The 18,497-nt window shown below is 42.2% G+C and overlaps 1 protein-coding gene across 5 annotated transcripts in view; it reads right to left on the bottom strand.

Moving 5' to 3' along the window:
• Nucleotides 1-18,497, bottom strand: part of LOC135089631 (cdc42 homolog) — a 105,091-nt gene that overhangs the window by 13,796 nt on the left and 72,798 nt on the right. Inside the window, exon 5 of one of the 5 annotated variants that reach the window (XM_063985467.1) lies at nucleotides 12,951-14,337. The exons of the other annotated variants lie outside the window; for them this stretch is intronic. Within the exon in view, the coding sequence (XP_063841537.1) occupies nucleotides 14,138-14,337 (200 nt within the window). The 3' untranslated portion in view covers nucleotides 12,951-14,137. Of the gene's footprint in view, nucleotides 1-12,950; nucleotides 14,338-18,497 lie in introns of those variants that run through there. 5 annotated transcript variants of the gene reach the window in all.

Genomic DNA, 18,497 nt, shown 5'->3' with positions numbered 1-18,497 from the left:
TGGAATGTTCATGATACCCAGCACCGAGCCGCTGCTGCTGTGCGCCTGCAACGTCTGCACCGTGGGATAAAAAAAAAATACTGTTCGCATTTATCTATTTTACCATGATATTTCCACGTAAAAAGCAACATTGAACTGAAGTGGTCTAAAAATTCTCATTTGTTCTTGACTTCAAGTAAATATCACGATTATTCTTTGGCTGGTCACTATTGTCACAATCAAGAAAGTATTGCACAAAATGAGGTACACAAGGAAAAAATTATTTGTATGTGTAGTATTGAGGACACAGTCTGTGCTGAGCAGAGCAGGAGACAACCTGACCCGACCCACATGAACCAATAATCGCCGACGAGGTCACGGCAGCAATGAAGGCTCCAGTTACAGGCTGGAAACGGATAAACTTGTTATGTTGGACGTCGTGAGTGTGTGGATGGGATCTTCCCCCCCCTCTCCCCATTCTCTCCTCCTCCAGCCCCTTTCCTCCAATCTGTTCTCTCCTCTTCTCCCTCTAAAGTCTATGATGCTCTGTCTACTCTTCTCTCCTATCCTTCAGCCACCACACTAATCTAGTCTAGTCTGTTCTCTCTCCTTTTGCTCTCCTTTTTCTCCTCATTACTATAAAGTCCCCCCCCCCCTCTCTCTCTCTCTCTCTCTCTCTCTCTCTCTCTCTCTCTCTCAGCCCACGGGACCCACAGGATGTCACCCACAGTATGTTTACAAACCCACAGGCGACACCCCGCCGGCTCCTTCGAAAAAAAAAGTAATATAAATAAAAAGAAATTAATAAACGTTGTGTTCGTTCCCTTTTTCAAGCGTTAAAGAACTGAATGACAAAAATAGCCCGTTAATTAACATTTTCGCTATTAAGTTCATATTCAGTGAACACTTTCATACAGAGAAACATCATTTGTGCTATGACAAAAAGTAATTGACTATTTCTGAGGCTGTAAAAATGCTGAACAGGCAAGCCCAGCCCTGAATTACGACTGGCGCCGCGTGTTTGTGTGACGCTGGTGAACAAAGGAGTCTCGCGCGCACACCGGGTCTCTGCCGTTTGTGCGTGGCGCTTCCCTTAGCAGGAAATCAAATTATCATTACGGTTATTAAATCGGGACTCCTATTACGCCTGCAATTATATATATTCTTTATCTGAATTTACATGAATTTCCATCTGTGCATGTTAATAATAATGATTCAACAAGGATAGCATTTCCTTCCTTATTTGTTAGAATTTAGAAACGTCCTCACGGGGAATCTATCCTCTCGTCCAGCTGAAGTCGAGAAGAATGGACAATTTATTCCCGCCACTACTGAAGGTTGAAAATACTGATTATTCGGGAAAAGTAAAAAAATAAGAGGCTTTGGGTACCCACACGTGCAGGTCTTACCGCGGCACAGAGCAGGAAGCTTACACAATACCTCGATATTCCTAGCAATACTTACATTTTTATTGGTTTGAAGAGAATGGGCACGGACACGGAAAAAGTAGAAATGTTTTTAAATATTTCACCGGACCAGTAATGGAAGCTTTTGTTCATTACTTGCTTTCTATTCTTCATCTATCTTTTTTTAGCTATTTATTTTTACGTGAAGAAAAAACCCAGCTAATTTGAGGCTCAGAAAGAGCTACTATTAATCAAGATTCTTCTGTGAACCACGGGCCGTACTTCAACACAAACATTTCTCATTTTACTTACAAACACAGTAAAGAGAGAACACGTGTCGAGGTTACGCAGGGCTTCACAATGACTAAGTGCCACTCGACGTTGAATTTAAAACAAAAGTAACTTTTTTTTCACGAGGCCCTTGTAAGGATTCGCTTATTTACCTAAAACTGAAATGAACACTTGTCGAAATAAAGTAACAAACACAATAATGGATACACGTTTAATGCAAAGTAATTGAAAAATAGCACAAGAATAATAAACTTATGCTCACAAATTTCCATTTTTTTTTTCTCATAATTTAACGGTGGCTCTCATACTTTCCTTTTATTTTTATTCTATTTTTGTATGAACTTCTCGGGTTCACGTCCTCACGGTGAGCGCTTTCGTGAATCTGCTCTTAGGAAATTACCCTTTAGATTAAATTGCGCTGTGTGGGATCACATTCACAAAGATACATTTGCGTTTTCATTTTTACACGCGAGAAAAAATTAAACGATTTATTCCACAACGTTAACCTCATTTTTTAAACGTGGGGAAGGTTCACCAATGTTCTCACCATGATGATGTAATCAGCGAGAAGTCTTCCTCATCTTGGCATCCGCACCTTCATTACGGCAGTCCAACACACAAATGACAAAGCACCGCGCGCCATTTCAGACTAATGAACTGAACACTCGCTTGTCGACACCAGAATCCGGAAGAGGCCGAGCAAGGACACAACACAAATGCAATTCACTGGAGTTTTTAAAGCTGATTACAGCACGTGTCTAGGGTGAGGAGCGTCTGGGGTGAGGAGGCGACGCTCCTCCAGGCGACTTCGCCGGGAAGCACATCACAAATATAAAGCGCTCCTGACGTCCTCAATCCCTGACTATTTGTGTCACGGACTTTCCACCACCTGAGGGCAAGTGTCAACATAGCATTGTCAGTTACATGATGCTGTCACTCGCAGGCTGGTCTGTGTGTTCTGGAATGTATTCTGGTCTTGTTTTCACACTGCGCCGCAAAGTGAGTTTGTAATCTCACCAAAACAAAAACTAGACTAGTATTATTTGTATCTTTATAATCGGATGTCATATATACACGAGAACTGAAGTCACCAATACCATTCAAAACAAGGAATACTTTGCCCACAGTCAGCAAGGTCAGCGTCTCAAAAATTACAAGCCTGCCATGTTTGTGTTCTCAGGTTGCACAATTTCAGCGCTGGCCGTGACGTGACACCAGTTATGGAAGTAAAACACCTGCATCCAACTATCACATTTACTCTCCATCCACACAAGCTTCAATTTCCTGTTTTCTTCGCCTCCGTCTGCCCTGCTACATAAAGTTTCTGCGAGGGTTCCATTTTCCATCACCAATCCCATTACAAGTCGACACAACACCTGCCATCCATCCCCCCCTGAGCTCTCCTCCCACCTGATCCCTGCTCGTTTATTTAATTTCCACGCACCGCCTAACTTGTGCTGTCCAATTCTAACTTCCTTTGGTCACAGTTATATCCAGCATCCCTTTTCACACAAGCTTACAACATCCACGCCCTTTGTGCCTTTTCTTTTTCTTTAATAACAGTATTGATTTATTTGCCGTCCTCTTCCTACACTGTATTTGTAGTACCCCCACACCTGCCCCTCCCATTATTAGGAGACGCAATCTCTGCCTCACTAAGCCTCCTATATATAGCACCCACTAGCCTTATACACTCAACATTTATCCCCAGGAAAAAAAAAAATCACCCTTTGCCTTACGTAATTCTTGTGATGTTATAATTTCGTGTTTTCGCGCTATGTTTATAAAAATAATGTTTTTATACACTCAGGAAAGTGTTGTCGTTTGCTAAATTGCTGTTACAAGGAACTCTTCCTCATTCCTTTCTCACACCTATTCAATCTCAAAATAGCGTGGTTAGTTTTACCATTTCACGTTACGAAATAAGCAGTTTTATTCACCTCTCACTCTCCTATTTTCGTTCCAACTGCGCTACCACCTAAATATGGAATGGTATAAATAGAGCAGGAAAGGAAAGGCACCGAATATACCTGTAAGAGTGACACATGAAACGAATTCAGTGTGTGTGTGTGTGTGTGTGTGTGTGTGTGTGTGTGTGTGTGTGTCACTTCAGCAGGTTAAGCCAGGAGGACAGTGGTTAGCATGCGAGACTAGAAGGCGGAGCAGGAGAGGTCGCGGACGTTACGAACTGTGAGGGCGTGGGGGGATCCTGGCACAAAGGCGAGGATTGAACAATACTCACTGACACACAGGAACATTCGCCATTTGACTCATATGAAACAAGTGTCCCCGGGTACATTAACTTCAGAAGAGACCACCAAAATATTACGGTGCATTCTAAGCGTATATTAATGAAACTTTTTTTTTTTAATAGTTGTTGTTTATCAGTCTATACCGCACGTGCATTTCGAAATGAAACGTCATTAGTGTCAGAAATGCCTGTGCTTAATTAATGGTATTGTTTTGTGCTACTAATGTTATCTGTACATGGCTTTATGAGCTATATAAACTGTTACGGTCGATAAATATCTACTTGTGTGTGTGTGTGTGTGTGTGTACGTCACCTACAAGCTTAACGATCACGTGCAACCCAGACTCGTGATCACCGGCCATTACCCTCCCGCACGCTTTAATTACCAGCTCATTATCCAATCTACGGTGAGGCTGTTGAGTCAAGAGTCACCGACAAGCGGGAGGCGTGCGTAACCCACCCACATCACCCTATCACTGTACAATATTGAAGTGAAACCGGACATATGAACAGCATTTTTAAGGGCATTTTGTGAAAATCTTTAAAATTACACTAGTTTTGTTGTGACCCGCCATTTCCTTGTTATTGTTTCGATAAGGATAATTTTCATAGCATATTCAAGGTACAATATATTAGAAATGCAAGCCTTTTTTTTTTTTTTTTCTTACGTATGTTAAGTGGGACAGCCGGCCAAGATCAAAACACTGTATACTCCCGATTGGATTTAGAATTAGCACCCGTGAAATTATAATGAAAAACACGGACTGCACTGTTTCTATTATTATTATTATTATTATTATTATTATTATTTTCTCTCCCTTTAACTTGTACAGTGTTATCCTATAAATGCAAAACAAGAGAGGCGCGGCACTAATGACATTAAAGGTGCAATTCCATGAACAACTATTTACCTCGTTACGTCACCTCCCCTTGGCTCGTCTGCTTCGACTCAACTAATTCCGGGCAGCAAGTAAATGAGGCGGCGGGGGGAGGGGGGGTGAGAGAGAGAGAGAGAGAGAGAGAGTGGTTTGGTAATGAGGGAATTAGAGCAGCAGAGAGATGGAGGAATGGGAAGAAAGAATAGAGGAAATAAGAGAGATGGTGGGAAGAGGAGGGAAGGGAAGGAGGGATGGAAGAAACGGGAGGTGGAATGGAGGGGAAGGGGAGGAAGGAGAGAGTTAAGCGAGAGGGGAAAGAGGAAAGGCAGGAGATTAGGAATGGAGGAAAGGGGAGGAGGAGGAGGGAGAGAGAGAGAGAATGAAGGTAAGAGGAGGGATATAGAGAAGGAAAAGGGAAGGAGTGGGAGACAGTGATGAAAGAGGAAAAGAAAGAAGGAAGGGATGACAGAGGAAGAGGAGGTCGGAGCGAGGAAGGGAAGTAGAGGAAAGAACATTACTCGACTTGGAATTCTGCTCCTTTGAACAAATATGACGGTGATTTAAGGCCATAATGGGTCGTGATGAAAAAAATCCTTACGAGCGGCATGACGAAATGAAATTAAGCGGAGGGAATAAGAGGACAAATTTGTACCCGCAGGAAAGCCGTATGGAGGGAGAGGAAGGGGGGATGGCAGACGAGAAGTGGGGAAAAAGGAGAGGAAATGGAGAGGAAGGAAGATATTTGTACACGTGAAAGAATGAGAGAGAGAGAGAGAGAGAGAGAGAAAGTTTGAAATAGGAACTGGCAGGGGAAGAAGGGCGAAACGGAGAAGGGACGAAGGGAATGAGTAGGAAAGTTTGCACAATAAAACAGCTTAAGTTCAAAACGAATGCAATTTCAAGGTCAAGAAACTGACGAACTACCCGCCGTGAAAGTTTTAACTCACGCATCTGCAGGTTGGACGGGGCAGCTTCCTCCGCCCCCTGAATCTTTGGTGAATATTAAGAAGAGTCAGGCGAATCTATTTCCTATTTTTTTTTTTTTTTTCGGCTCCTATCCGATACGATGTTGGGGACCTGGTGGGAAAGCGGCGTTTTCAGGTGGGAAAGCTAAAATAGAGCCAAATGCAGCCACCGACTCCTCCACTAGTCCTCTGCCACCACCGTCACCACCACCATCACCATCACAATTTTACACTACCACCTCAACCATCACCACTACCACCATTCCTCTACTGCTACGTCACCACCATTATCATCATTACAACTTTTCACCGCCAGCAGCACCATCACAAATTCTCCACCATCACCACCACCACCACAACCACCACCCTCAACACCACCAGCAGCCCACCACCACCACCACCACCAGCTCTCTACACCTCAACAATTAACATCTGGTCTGGACTCCCTAACTTTGTGATTCGAACCGCTTCATAGGCCATTCGCTACTTCAGACTTAACTATTCAGCTATTCATCCCGACACTCGTGAAGTTGTTGGGTAGTTTAGTAGTTACAGTACTGCCCTTCTAATTTGTGACACTAATTGAACGGTTGTATCTGCACTACGTGACACTGTAAAGCCATTAACTGTCTGGGAACTGTAGGTAATGAGCAGAGAGAGAGAGAGAGAGAGAAATTACATGCAGTAGTTAGTGGAAACCTAATTACATTCTACCAACTGCCCTGGACTTCTGGTAACTTGTACCTTCAGCGTAACACTTAAGCACTTACAAACTTTAGTTCCACTCAGTCTGACAATGGATACACAGCCTCGCCTTGTGTCACCGTGATTCCCTTTCCATGCACCTGGCCGGCCCATCAGATGACAGAAGTGCCAGGAGTGTGCCCGTGTCCTGCATCACTAATCCTTGTTTGCATCACGCCTCGCATGTCCTACCGTTTCTCTCTCATTACCTCCATCACCTGCTATTTCCACGCTAACGCACTCCACGGACAGCAGAGCAACACTACCTTCCAACTAAAAGCTCATGATTAAACATAAGAATAATGAAAGGATTGCTGGGAAATAATTCTCGAGTATTTTTATATAACACCAGCCCCCCCCCCCCCCGCCCCTCCTTGTTGGTCTTAACGCCAGTGATGAGAAACGCTCCGCTCTGTCATGACTATTTTCAAAGGACAGACAATTAGTTGGGTTCCCGTTGGCTTTTCTCACTAGAATCGTAAAAATACACCCTTTAATACCCGTGTAACTTCAACTAGATTTTTTGGAATTGGTCGGGGTGCGTTGCAGAAGCCTTTCAGAATACGGTCGTTAACTGCATGCCTCTACCGCACGACAAACGCTGCTCCGAGCATTACTAATTAAACTCTGGATATAATTAAGCAAACACATCATAACAATAACTCACCGCAACTTAAACACACGGCGAGTAGCGAAGAAACACGAGATGCAGGCCTTCCTTCTCACCAGCCGCTCCTTCCACCGGCGTAATGGCGACCAGACCTCCCTTAGTCCTTCCTTCCTTGTACTGACGTCACGGAACACCAGCGCCACCTATGCTCTTCTCATTTGTTTTTACCATTTGAATTTCCTTTGTGACATTTTTTCTTACGATAAACTTTTTCCTTTCTTTCTTTCTTTCCTTCTTGTTGTTGTATGTTCTGCATCTATCACTGAGCAATGAAGACAGGAGACAGGACAGGCGGCCATGTGGTGAAGTCCTCGCCTCCGTGCATGACAGATTGTTTAGATACGCAATAAATCCGCGCGTGTGTTCCAGTCAAGCGCAGTCCTTCATCACCTCACGGACTGTTCTTCGCTACTGTTAAATAAATACCTTGCTAAACATCAATTAATGTTAATATTTTAAGGGCAACATTCTGTCATTATACCAAATTTCTATCGTTGTGACACTGTGGCCAGGATTCAGAACTCCGGATCATGATGAAGCGCAATTCCGGAAAGCCACCGACCTCACACACACACACACACCCACACACACACGCAGCTCTGTGGTTGTCAAGGAAATCGCTGTTGACCCTTCCATTCAGTGGGGACATCAATTAGACTTTCAAATGGACTCCAATTAGTGAAAGGGGAGGAAGAGAAGGAGGAGGAGGAGGAGGAGGAGGAGGAGGAGCGGAATCCTGGTGATGCTGGAGGCGGAGGGGCACGAGCGAGGCGGGTGATTTCTGTTATTGTACGTAAGCATCACGTTCACTGGAAACGTTTGGTGTTTTGATAAGACTCCCTTCTCTTAACATTGCCCCAGATTGATCCACTCTTTCTACAAAATCTACTCATTATAGACAGATTTATTGCATTTATTTTTATTTTATTCGTGGCGCAGTTCTTCATCATCTCACGCACTGTTCTTCGCTACTGTTAAATAAAAACCTTGCTAAACTACTTTCTGGGAGCCACCTTAGGGAATCTTGATCTGGCAGCAAGGCGAGCATTCCACGAATCTTTCCAAGCAATCCACCGAGATCAAGTTTCCCGGGGCCCCGTCATGAACCTTTTCCTCGCAGGTGAGTGACCGAGGCGCCCCGTGACGCGAACGACAGTTAAGTGATTTCTATCTGGACTATTTTTACTTTTTTCTACTCTTTCTTTTTTTTTCAGCTGAAGTAATGGAATCAATTTTGCTGTAATTAAACGTGGATTTCTTTGCAGCGTGGAGAGCAAAGCAGAGCAGAGATATCACGTGTAATTTTGTACTCCAGCAATCAGTCGAGGAGGGAAAGAAGACCCTCTGGAATTTGCAATTATACCAACACCACACGCCACACACTCCACACACCAGCCCTCACACCACACACTCACTCCACACACCAACATCTCTCTTTTCACGTCACCTGACTCACTCAAAGTTAAATTACCTAGATTTACGTCAAGATGAAGCAAGACTTTTGATTCACAGATGAATATTTGTGACGCAACGTGACGAGTAAAGGAGGGAAACTAAAAAATGAGTAATTTCGCCAAAAATAATCAGGTAAGATCTCGCCAGCTAGGGTTACGAGTGAACGCTACCTCACCCTCTGATGAACTGATGACACAGAGGAAGTGAGGAAGGATGAGCAGGAATAGGAGGGAGAGAAAATGGGATGAAGATGTATGCAAGGATAGAAGAGGCGGAGTGAGGAGGAAAGCGAACACATAAAAGGGGAGGAAGGGAGTAGGAAGATGTAAAGAGAGGGAGATGAAGAGGATGAAAGGAGAAACGCAGGCAAAGAAGAAAAATGGGAAAATATAAATGAATAGGAAGAAAGTATTGTGTGTGGGTAACGGAAGAAGACTTGTGTAGAGAGAAATAGGAAGGAGAGCGGGAAGCAAGGAAAGGAGAAAAGAGAATAGTAAAAATGAAGGAGAGGAAAAAAATGTGTGTAGAGCGATGGAGGAGGAAGGAGGAAGAAAATAGGAGAGGATATTTTTCTTCCCAAAGGACTTTTCTCAGAAGCGGCTTTTTTTGGCGCTAAATTCTATCTTATCCTGCTTCTCGTGACCTATAATTAAATTCACGTTCCAAGCGGCAAGCCTGTCCTCCTTTCATTACAACAAAATTGCATTCCATTAACGAAGGGAAAAAAAAAATATATACGGTGACAGATTTCAGTTAATTTGCTCATCAAAGCCGATAGATCAGCACCAAAGGGCTTCACTGATTCAGGCTCCCACATTTACCGCTGTACTTGACCTGAATTACTCAAAATCTACTCTTGTTTACACCTGATGGAACACTCTTATCTCTGACTGCCACTTGGTACACCGTTCCCTAATTATCAAGCACTCTGAGACATTTCTACTTGTTCCAAAGCTGTATTCAATCTTTGAACTGGGAAGAATTTATTTTTTTTTTTTTTATCGCTAACTTTTTGTAAATGTTGGTGCTGCTAATTGCTTCGTGTCACGGTGAAAGGGTTAAACGTTTCCTACTGTCCACTCTTGCGAGATCACACTTGAAATTGACTTTCCATTACTTTAAACGTCCTCAGAAATACTTGAAAACTCACACTGGCTTGCTTCCCTTGGCCTCAAAATTTACTCTTAATCACATCCAAGAAATTTCCTTCAAAAACACTTGCACCTTCAAGATTTTTTCACTCCTCATACACATTCTTTGAAACACATCCTTACTTGAAAACTCACACTGGCTTACTACCTTTGTCTTTAAAAAAAAAAATCTGCTCTTAATCTCTAATAAATTTCCTTTAAGAATATTCAAACCTTAACGTAATTCACTCTGAAAAAATATCCCTTCAAATACACAACAATTCCCTCGTCTTTACTCCTGCAGGAATCCTTCACAGTATCTTGCACTGGAGTACGCGGGATGGACAATCAATCACCTTGCCCTTAACAGGATGCGCGGTGAGGCGTGAAGACAGGAGGCGAAAAATAAAAGGAGAGGGAGAGAGGCAAAGTGGGTGCTTGGTGAGAGGCTGGAGAGAGAAGAGGCGAGAGATCAAAACAATGAGAGAGGAGAGATGAGGTGAGGTTAAGACACTGAGAGAGAGAAGGAGAGGAGGAAAGAAGACAAGGAGTGGAAAGGAGGAGAAGTGAGGTTAAGACACAAAAAGAGAAGGAGGGGAAATGAGAGGAAGACAAGGAGTGGGAAGGAGACGTGAGGGGAAGGCAAGGAGAGGGAAGGAGGCATGGAGGGATGGAGAAGAGTATTACAGACACTGTTAAGCTCGAGTCTTCACCTGCAGCACCAGAGAGAGAGAGAGAGAGAGAGAGAGAGAGAGAGAGAGAGAGAGAGAGAGAGAGAGAGAGATGAGAGAGATGAGAGACGAAATGAAGCAATACGAAGACAGTAAAACACCTAAAATGAATCACTAAAATACAACTAGATATCCTTTTTTACTCCTGTTCTTTCACTTGTAGGCAACAGAAATTCCTCTACACGTCAGGAAATCAAAAAACCGGCTAACGCGAGTGACTGCAGGCAGGTTGGGGAGGGCAGGAACCATCACCAGCACTCCCACGCCCATCACTCCCTCCTACGCACTGTTTATGGGAGGGTCACGTCTGGGCACCGAGCCACCAGGAGTGTGCAGGCGGCGCGGGTGATTGCATGAGAGGAACTAATAATATCAGACAGGAGAGGCAGGTATTACAAAGCGTGTGCAGAGGATAACAAACAATAGTATGCCCCTAGTTCCTCTCCCAGATTGTTTGATTTAATTGCTCTTCATGAACCAGCGGTTGGGAGAAACAGGAAGGACAGCACGGTGAGGGGACAGCAAGGGAAGAGTGAGAAAGGTTCATGTTGTGGAGCTGAACCAGGTGCTTGAGAATACTGCCGGTAAACGCCACAATGTAATTCAGTTTTTTTTTTTCTAGGATAACCCGATTAAAATAAAAATACATATAACTACATATAAGAAATACATAATTATAACAAATGCAAAAAAAAAATACATATAACAAAACACGTACGTATGACTGGAACACAAGTTTAGAATGCAAAAATACGTAACCAAAGAACCACATGCTTCCTGACAACTCTCTCTCGACGGTGGCTGCACATTGGTGCTCGGGGAGGCGGCATGAACCTGTGCAAGGCGTCACTTTACAATTGTGATCGCCCCGCCAAAGCCGTGAGCCGAGCAGCTGATACTTCACAAACACAAGAGGCTTACCGTCTAAGCCTCACAAAAGACTTGCAACAGAAATGCCGACTAGCGCAATAACCCAAAGAAGAAAAAATAAATAAAAAAAATCTTTGAAAAATTAAGACAGAGAAACTTGGATTAGAAAACAAGCAGAATAAACGATAAACCATTTACTTAAAACCGAAAGTAAAATAGACACATGGCTGACACTTGTGGAACATTGGAAAAAAAATATATAGACAAACTAAACAGAACCACATTTGCGTAGAGTAATGGAATAATCCTGTTTTTCCATCAATATTTTTCTCACCACCAAACTCAATCGGTTATTTACCCAGCCTGCAATGTTCCCACAACTGTTATGAAAGGGAGAACGTGGAAGCCTAGAACAAACAGTACACACACACACACACACACACACACACGCACGCAGACAACACCACAAATTGACAGTCTGATGGCGGGCAAACAAGACACACAGGCGAGCCAATCAAACGAGTCATTACAGTCTCGCCACCAACTCCCAGCCAGCCAGGTGGGAGTAACTAGTCACTGCAGGAGGAGTTTGGTGTTTTATTTACAGCGCCAGATGGAAGTCCCAACAACAGAGAGCCATGTTCTGAAACACTTCTGCGTCGCACCTCAATTAGTTACAAAAGTTTCTAGTCTAATTGAAATTACACAGGGTTTACAAGCATGTTTTTTTTATGGTTCTAGTGACAGATTGATGAGAGAAACACTCAGAGAACACTTCAATCTGCAACTCAATCACTCATTACTCTTAAAATCTTTGAAAACATGGCTAATCATCTTCGTGGCCATTGAAAATAGTCGTAAAGAGAGAGCAACGCGTTTCAGAATACGGGCCAGTGTGTGTGTGTGGTAATGAGACAAAAGCAAAGTAACATAACACAAGAGAAGGAACACAAAGGAAGATACAAATAACAACAGGCTTATCGATTCTTACAAAGCTATTTATGTTCTTTTTTTTCTGTGAGGAGAGACTGACACGAGCACGGGAAAAAAAAAAAGCAGAAAATAAAGCAGAAAAAAAAAAACTCACATTTGTCGCTCCCACTAAAGTCAATTAATCGAAATTTGGCCAATTCATTCATGGAGGTTCCTGGTTCCTTAAAGCACAGGTACTGCTGGTTATTTCTTAAACTATCGCTATTAATCTATTTCCTACGACTATCACTCCGCCACTGCCATCAATCCATGTCATAATTCAACTGACATCCCATTTTTTGTTACCACTTCTTACATTTTTCTTCCATTTTCTTTCGTACTTTCAATCCCCTTTGTCTTTTATTATATATTCTTGTCTCTTTATATACAAATTCTACAAAGACCACTGTCCGCGTCTAGGCCTTGAATCACTAAACAGGCTTTGAACTGCTGAGCCGAGCACTGCAGGGCCGAGGTGAGCCAGGTCGGAGGAGGATGGTTGGGGTCAAGCACCAGCCAACGATCCTCCTTGTCTCCAGTGGATATACTATAGACTATAAACAAGTGATGAACGAGATGCGGATTGAGACACGTGAATGGATATTAAAGTGTGTGTGTGTGTGTGTGTGTGTGTGTGTGTGTGTGTGTGTGTGTGTGTGTGAGTTACAATTACCAATACTTACTATTAGCATCTTACTTTCCTAGACTTCCTTCTCCCCGCCAACCAGTCCTCTACATTTTGCCCTTCGTGAAAGACGGATAGAGAGAAAATAACCTACACTTTCATAAAAACATAAGAACATAAGAAATAAGGGAAGCTGCAAGAAGCGACCAGGCTTAGACGTGGCAGTCCCTCTAAGAAATATACCTACCTATTTCCACCTATCATCCCCATCTATAAACCCGTCTAATCTTCTCTTAAAGCTCCCTAATGTCTTAGCACTACCGAGTCCGTTCCATTCATTTATCACTCTATTTGAGAACCAATTTCTTCCTATCTCTTTCTTTAACCTAAATTTTTCAAGTTTGAATCCGTTATTTCTTGTTCTGTCCTGGTGGTTGTTCCTAAGAATTTTGCTTACGTCCCCCCTGTTATAACCCTTATACCACTTAAAGATTTTTATCAGGTCCCCTCTTAACCTACGTCTCTCTTAAGAATGTAAATTTAACAGCTTCAATCTCGCCTCGTAAGGAATACTCCTCATCCCCTGTATCCTTTTAGTCATTTTCTTTGTACTGATTCTAACAGACCTATATCCTTCCTGTAATGCAGGGACCAGAACTGCACAGCGTAGTCTAGATGAGGTCTGACCAGCGCCAAATATAACTTTAATATTACTTCCGGACTTCTTTTTTAACACTTCTAAAAATTAATCCTAATACCCTGTTTGCCCAGAAACTGGCATTTATTCATCCTATCTAAATCTGCCTGCAAAGCAATGGCATCCAATTCTGACCTAATTAATCTTTGTGTCATTCGCAGATTTACTAACATCACTACTAATTCCACTATCCAAGTCATTGATATATATTAAAAACAACAATGGCACTAATACTGATCCCTGTGGCACCCCACTAATTACATGACCCCACTCAGATTTAGAGCCATTTATTACAACTCTCTGTCGCCTGTCGCTTACCCATAACCTTATCCAGCCTAACACCTTCCCATCTATTCCGTGTGCCCTAACCTTTCCCAGGACCCTCTTAATATACGTGTAGCTTTCAAATGTTTCTGACACATACCCAACACACACACACAGATACACACTGATACACACACGACTGCCGCCCCTCACAGGATCGCACACACACTGGCTGGCGGCTTAGTGGCTGCTCGTATTGCCTCCTGGAACACCTCCGTGCACCCTATCTGAAGCTTGGCCGAGGTCTCCACATAGCCGTGCATCTTAAGGGCGCGGGCGAGCCTCTTACCGTCGGTCTTCTTCACTAGGTTCTCGGAGGGAGCGGAGGAGCGCAGGTCTGCCTTTGTGCCTGTGGTGAAGGAGAGCAACACCTTTAACTTCCCTCGCCAACGTGTTCCGCCTTAAATTATTACCAATGGCTCTTACTCTCCTGCCGCCGAGGAGTCAATGCCCTGTCACGTCTTACTCCCGCATTTCACACCTGCTATTCCCGCGTCTTACCTTGTCTGGTTTGAACAGGTGGATTTTCTTCTTCTTCTTCTTCTTCTTTAAGGATGTTTTCACGTTTCTGATGATTTAATTTCGTGGATGGTGGATTTTTTTTTCTTTTTCAAGGTCAGTTTTATGATTCTGGTGATTTGGTAAGAATTCTGCTTCACTGATGTCTGAATTTTGGTGTTCTCAAGTGTGTTTTCATGGCTCTGCTAGTTTGACAAGAATTATGTTTCGTGGATGATGGATTTTTTGTGTTTTCAAGGAAATTTTCAGGGTTCTAGTAACTTAACAATAATTCCGCTTCATCTATGGCAAACAAAAGTAAATTATAACCAGATCACTTATCTCTGGGATGGAAGATGACCGTGCGAATAAGAGGTGCAAAGCGTCTCAAAATATTAGACTTAGCTTACACGTGTCTGCTCTTTTCGCTCGATATCTCCCGCGGATGTGAGGTGTGTGTGTGTGTGTGTGTGTGTGTGTGTGTGTGTGTGTGTTGCGTCAAGCAGAAAAGACTGTTGCAGGATGACAGAGTGAGGTGAAGCGAGGTGAGATGAGGTGAGCTGACGCGAAGTGAACTGAGAAGTGAAGTGAGGTGGGAGGTGAAGTGAGCCGGAATGTGACCTTCTCCTGGTGATCTGTTTTCGTTTTATTCCAGTTTCGTATCAGGAGGAACAATGGCGGAGGCAAACTTTGATCGCAGGGCTAAGATAACCTTCCCGGGAAACAATAAATGGGGGGAGAGGAAGAAAAGAAGAACGGTTCATAAAAAAGAAAAAAAAAACGTGACTCTGCTTTCTGTGACGAGTGGAAGTTGTGCATCTCGAAATCCCACACACTTCACTGTCCTTTCCTCACTCTCCTCTGTTATTTTTTTCTTTTTTTTTCTTTCTTTCTTTTTTTTATGGTGTTTTGAGTACGAAGTTGTTTATAGGCGTGTCACGGAATTCACTGCCCCTTCCCCTCACGCAAACACGAGGTCCATGATTACTTTTCTATTCCTCGATGTTTCACGGAATGCGCTGCCTTTCTCTTGCGCAAAGTTGAGTACGATGCTGCTTATAAATGTGTCACGGAATTCACATCTCGTTTCCTCACGCAAACACGAGGCTAATGATAGTTTGCTTTCCTTGTTTGCTTATTTGTCTCCTGGTCTGTGTCTTTAATGGGATTTACTGCCTTTCTCTTGCGCAAAGTTAAGTACGATGTTGTGTTTCTCAAAGAGTGTCACGGAATGGGTCCCTGTCAGTACCTGGAAGAGCAAAGGTGCCGTGCCTCGCCCCTCCCTCCAGCACGGCCTTCAGTGTGACCTACATTCCAACCATCATGGGAGTCGATAACTTTTAAGTATATTGTCCTCCTCCTCCTCCTCTTCTTCTTCTTCTTCTTCTTCTTCTTCTTCTTCTTCTTCTTCTTCTTCCTCCTACTTCATTGTCATCTGACCTCGCTGTTACGGCACCCAAATATCAATCACTCAATCAGTTATCACCCTCCTCCTCCTCCTCCTCCTCCTCCTCTTACCATTAAAAATTTCAGTGCAGTGGTCTTTCCAGTAATTTCGTCTACGTATCCATAAAATTTTCACAATTGTCTTCGTTAAATATTTCAAGATGTAGTCCTTCTTCCTCTCCCTCTCTCTCTCCCCCTCTCCCGCTCTCTCCCTCTCTCTGGTGGTAATGAGCGTAATGGGCGAGTGGGTGGTTGTGCTCAACAATCCACTTAAGTACTCTCAAGTTAGCTCATTACAAGGAAACTTACAATTGCCTGCTACTTACAGAACTCTTGTTTTGTGTCTCCTGTGTTCCTCCCCCTCGTTATCACCGTCAGTGCTCTTCCGTCTCTCTTATTTGTCTTGTTTCTTCGAGTTCTGTCTGTCTTGTTGATGTTGTCTCTTCTATTATAGTTATTTATTTATTAGTCTTTTTTTTTCTTTTCTATTGGTGATGTTTTTCCTACGTAATAATCTCTCTTCTACCGTTTTTTTTTTTTTTTTTTTTGACCAGTATTATTTTCTGGTAGTGGTACCTCTTCTCATAGTGTTGTTTCATGTTGTCGAACAAACAGACTGACTAACAAATAAAAATAGAGACAGGCAGACAAACAGACGGACATATTTTAAGTAAACAAAGATAGACAGACGAACAGACATAGAGACAGACAAAGAAACTTACTAACAGACAAACAGACTGACAAACAGAAATAGAGAGAAAGACAGGTAGACAAACAAGACAGAGAAAGAGACAGACAGAGACAGACAGACAGGCAGAAAGAGAAATTCAGACAGACAGACAGACCGACTTAGCTTTCTTGCATGAAAAAATAAAGGCAGAGAGAGAGAGAGAGAGAGAGAGAGAGAGAGCATCTTCTAGGGTACCACGGGACCACGCAAGACAGAAAATGAGAACAAACAGCCTCACACGAACGGGGCGAGGTTATAGAATTACTAGTCGGGATAAACGTGAGAAAAATGAAACCGTGCTGGGCTGATCCTTAGTGTTTGGCAACCCACACGGAAAATTTTGAGGGAAGAACAACGTAGTTACCAGTAAAGGGAAATAAAAAAAAGGGTTAATGTAAGGAGGAAATAAGAGAAAAGATTAAGTTTAAGTGGAAATGAGAAAAAAGATTACGTTAAGGAGGAGATAAGAGAAAAAGATTAAGTTAAGGAGATAAAAGATTGCGTTAAAGAGGAAATCAAAATAAGATGAGGAAGTTAAATGAGAAATAAAGAAGAGGAGGAAGTTAAAAAAAAAAATCAAGAAAATGAGGGAGTAAAGAAGAAATGAAAAATGAGATTACAGAAGAAATAGACAAAAGATAAGAAAGTTAAAGAAGAAATAAAAGAAAGAGCAAGTTTAAAAGAAATGAAAAAGACGAAGGTCAAAGAAGAAATAAGAAAAAGATGAGGAACTAAAAAAAAAAATTATGAAGCTAAAGAGAGAAAAAAAAGATGAAGTGAAATTAGAAATGAAAAAGATGAAGGACAAAAAAACAGGTGAAAACGAAAAGATGAAAGGCGGGAAAAGGAGAAAGGAAAGAGGAATAAGGAGAGGGAAGCAAGAAGAGGTAAAAATAGAAAAGAAAAACAGATAGAAGAGGAAAAATAAAGGAGTATTAGGAAAATTATGACAAATGGGAAGATTGCAGGGAACATAATAAGGACAAATACACAATGGACATAAAATAAATGGAAGAAAAGAAGAAAATGGACCAAGGAAGTAGGAAATATTAGGAAAAAAAAAGGTGAAGTCACAAAAAGGAGAAAGAAATAGAAGTGAAAATAAAAGTTTAATTGAAGTAAATACAGTCTCCATGATTTTCTTATATATATATATATATATATATATATATATATATATATATATATATATATATATATATATATATATATATATATATATATATATATATATATATATATATATATATATATATATATATATATATATATATATATATATATAAACAAATAAAAAGTTGACGCATGAAGAATCCACTGAAATACATTACTAATATCAAAAGAATCAACGAAAAAAAAATTATCAATAAACATAAATACCTTGACTGATTAAAAGAAGTCTCTCCTATGTTAATAAATAGATTGCAGGTACACAGCGCTTATTAATTAACTATTCAGACAGGTGGGTGATGGTGGTGGTGGTGGTAGTGGTGGTGGTGGTGGTGGCGGTGCTGGCGGTGGTGGTGTAGTATGGGTCGACCTGCCACCACCACCACCACCACCAGCACCACCACCTCGGCCTCGGGAAACACACGAGGACGCGAGACAAAGCCAGCGAAGATAAAGACGAAATTCTGGAGGCGTAAAAACGTGTCTTATTTCTGGGTCTTAGAATCCAGAGAGAGAGAGAGAGAGAGAAAGAAAAATAGCATTCCCTATACTACCTACCTGACCCGACTGACTGATTCACTGCATGCCTGGGTTCCCTCGTGCATGCCTTCCTTCCTTCCTTTCTTTCTTTCCTCTTTCCATCCCTCCTTCCTTCTTTCCTGACT

This window comes from Scylla paramamosain, chromosome 33 (genome assembly GCF_035594125.1).
Source record: "Scylla paramamosain isolate STU-SP2022 chromosome 33, ASM3559412v1, whole genome shotgun sequence".
NCBI lineage: Eukaryota > Metazoa > Arthropoda > Malacostraca > Decapoda > Portunidae > Scylla > Scylla paramamosain.
This window is presented reverse-complemented; position numbering and strand designations above follow the sequence as displayed.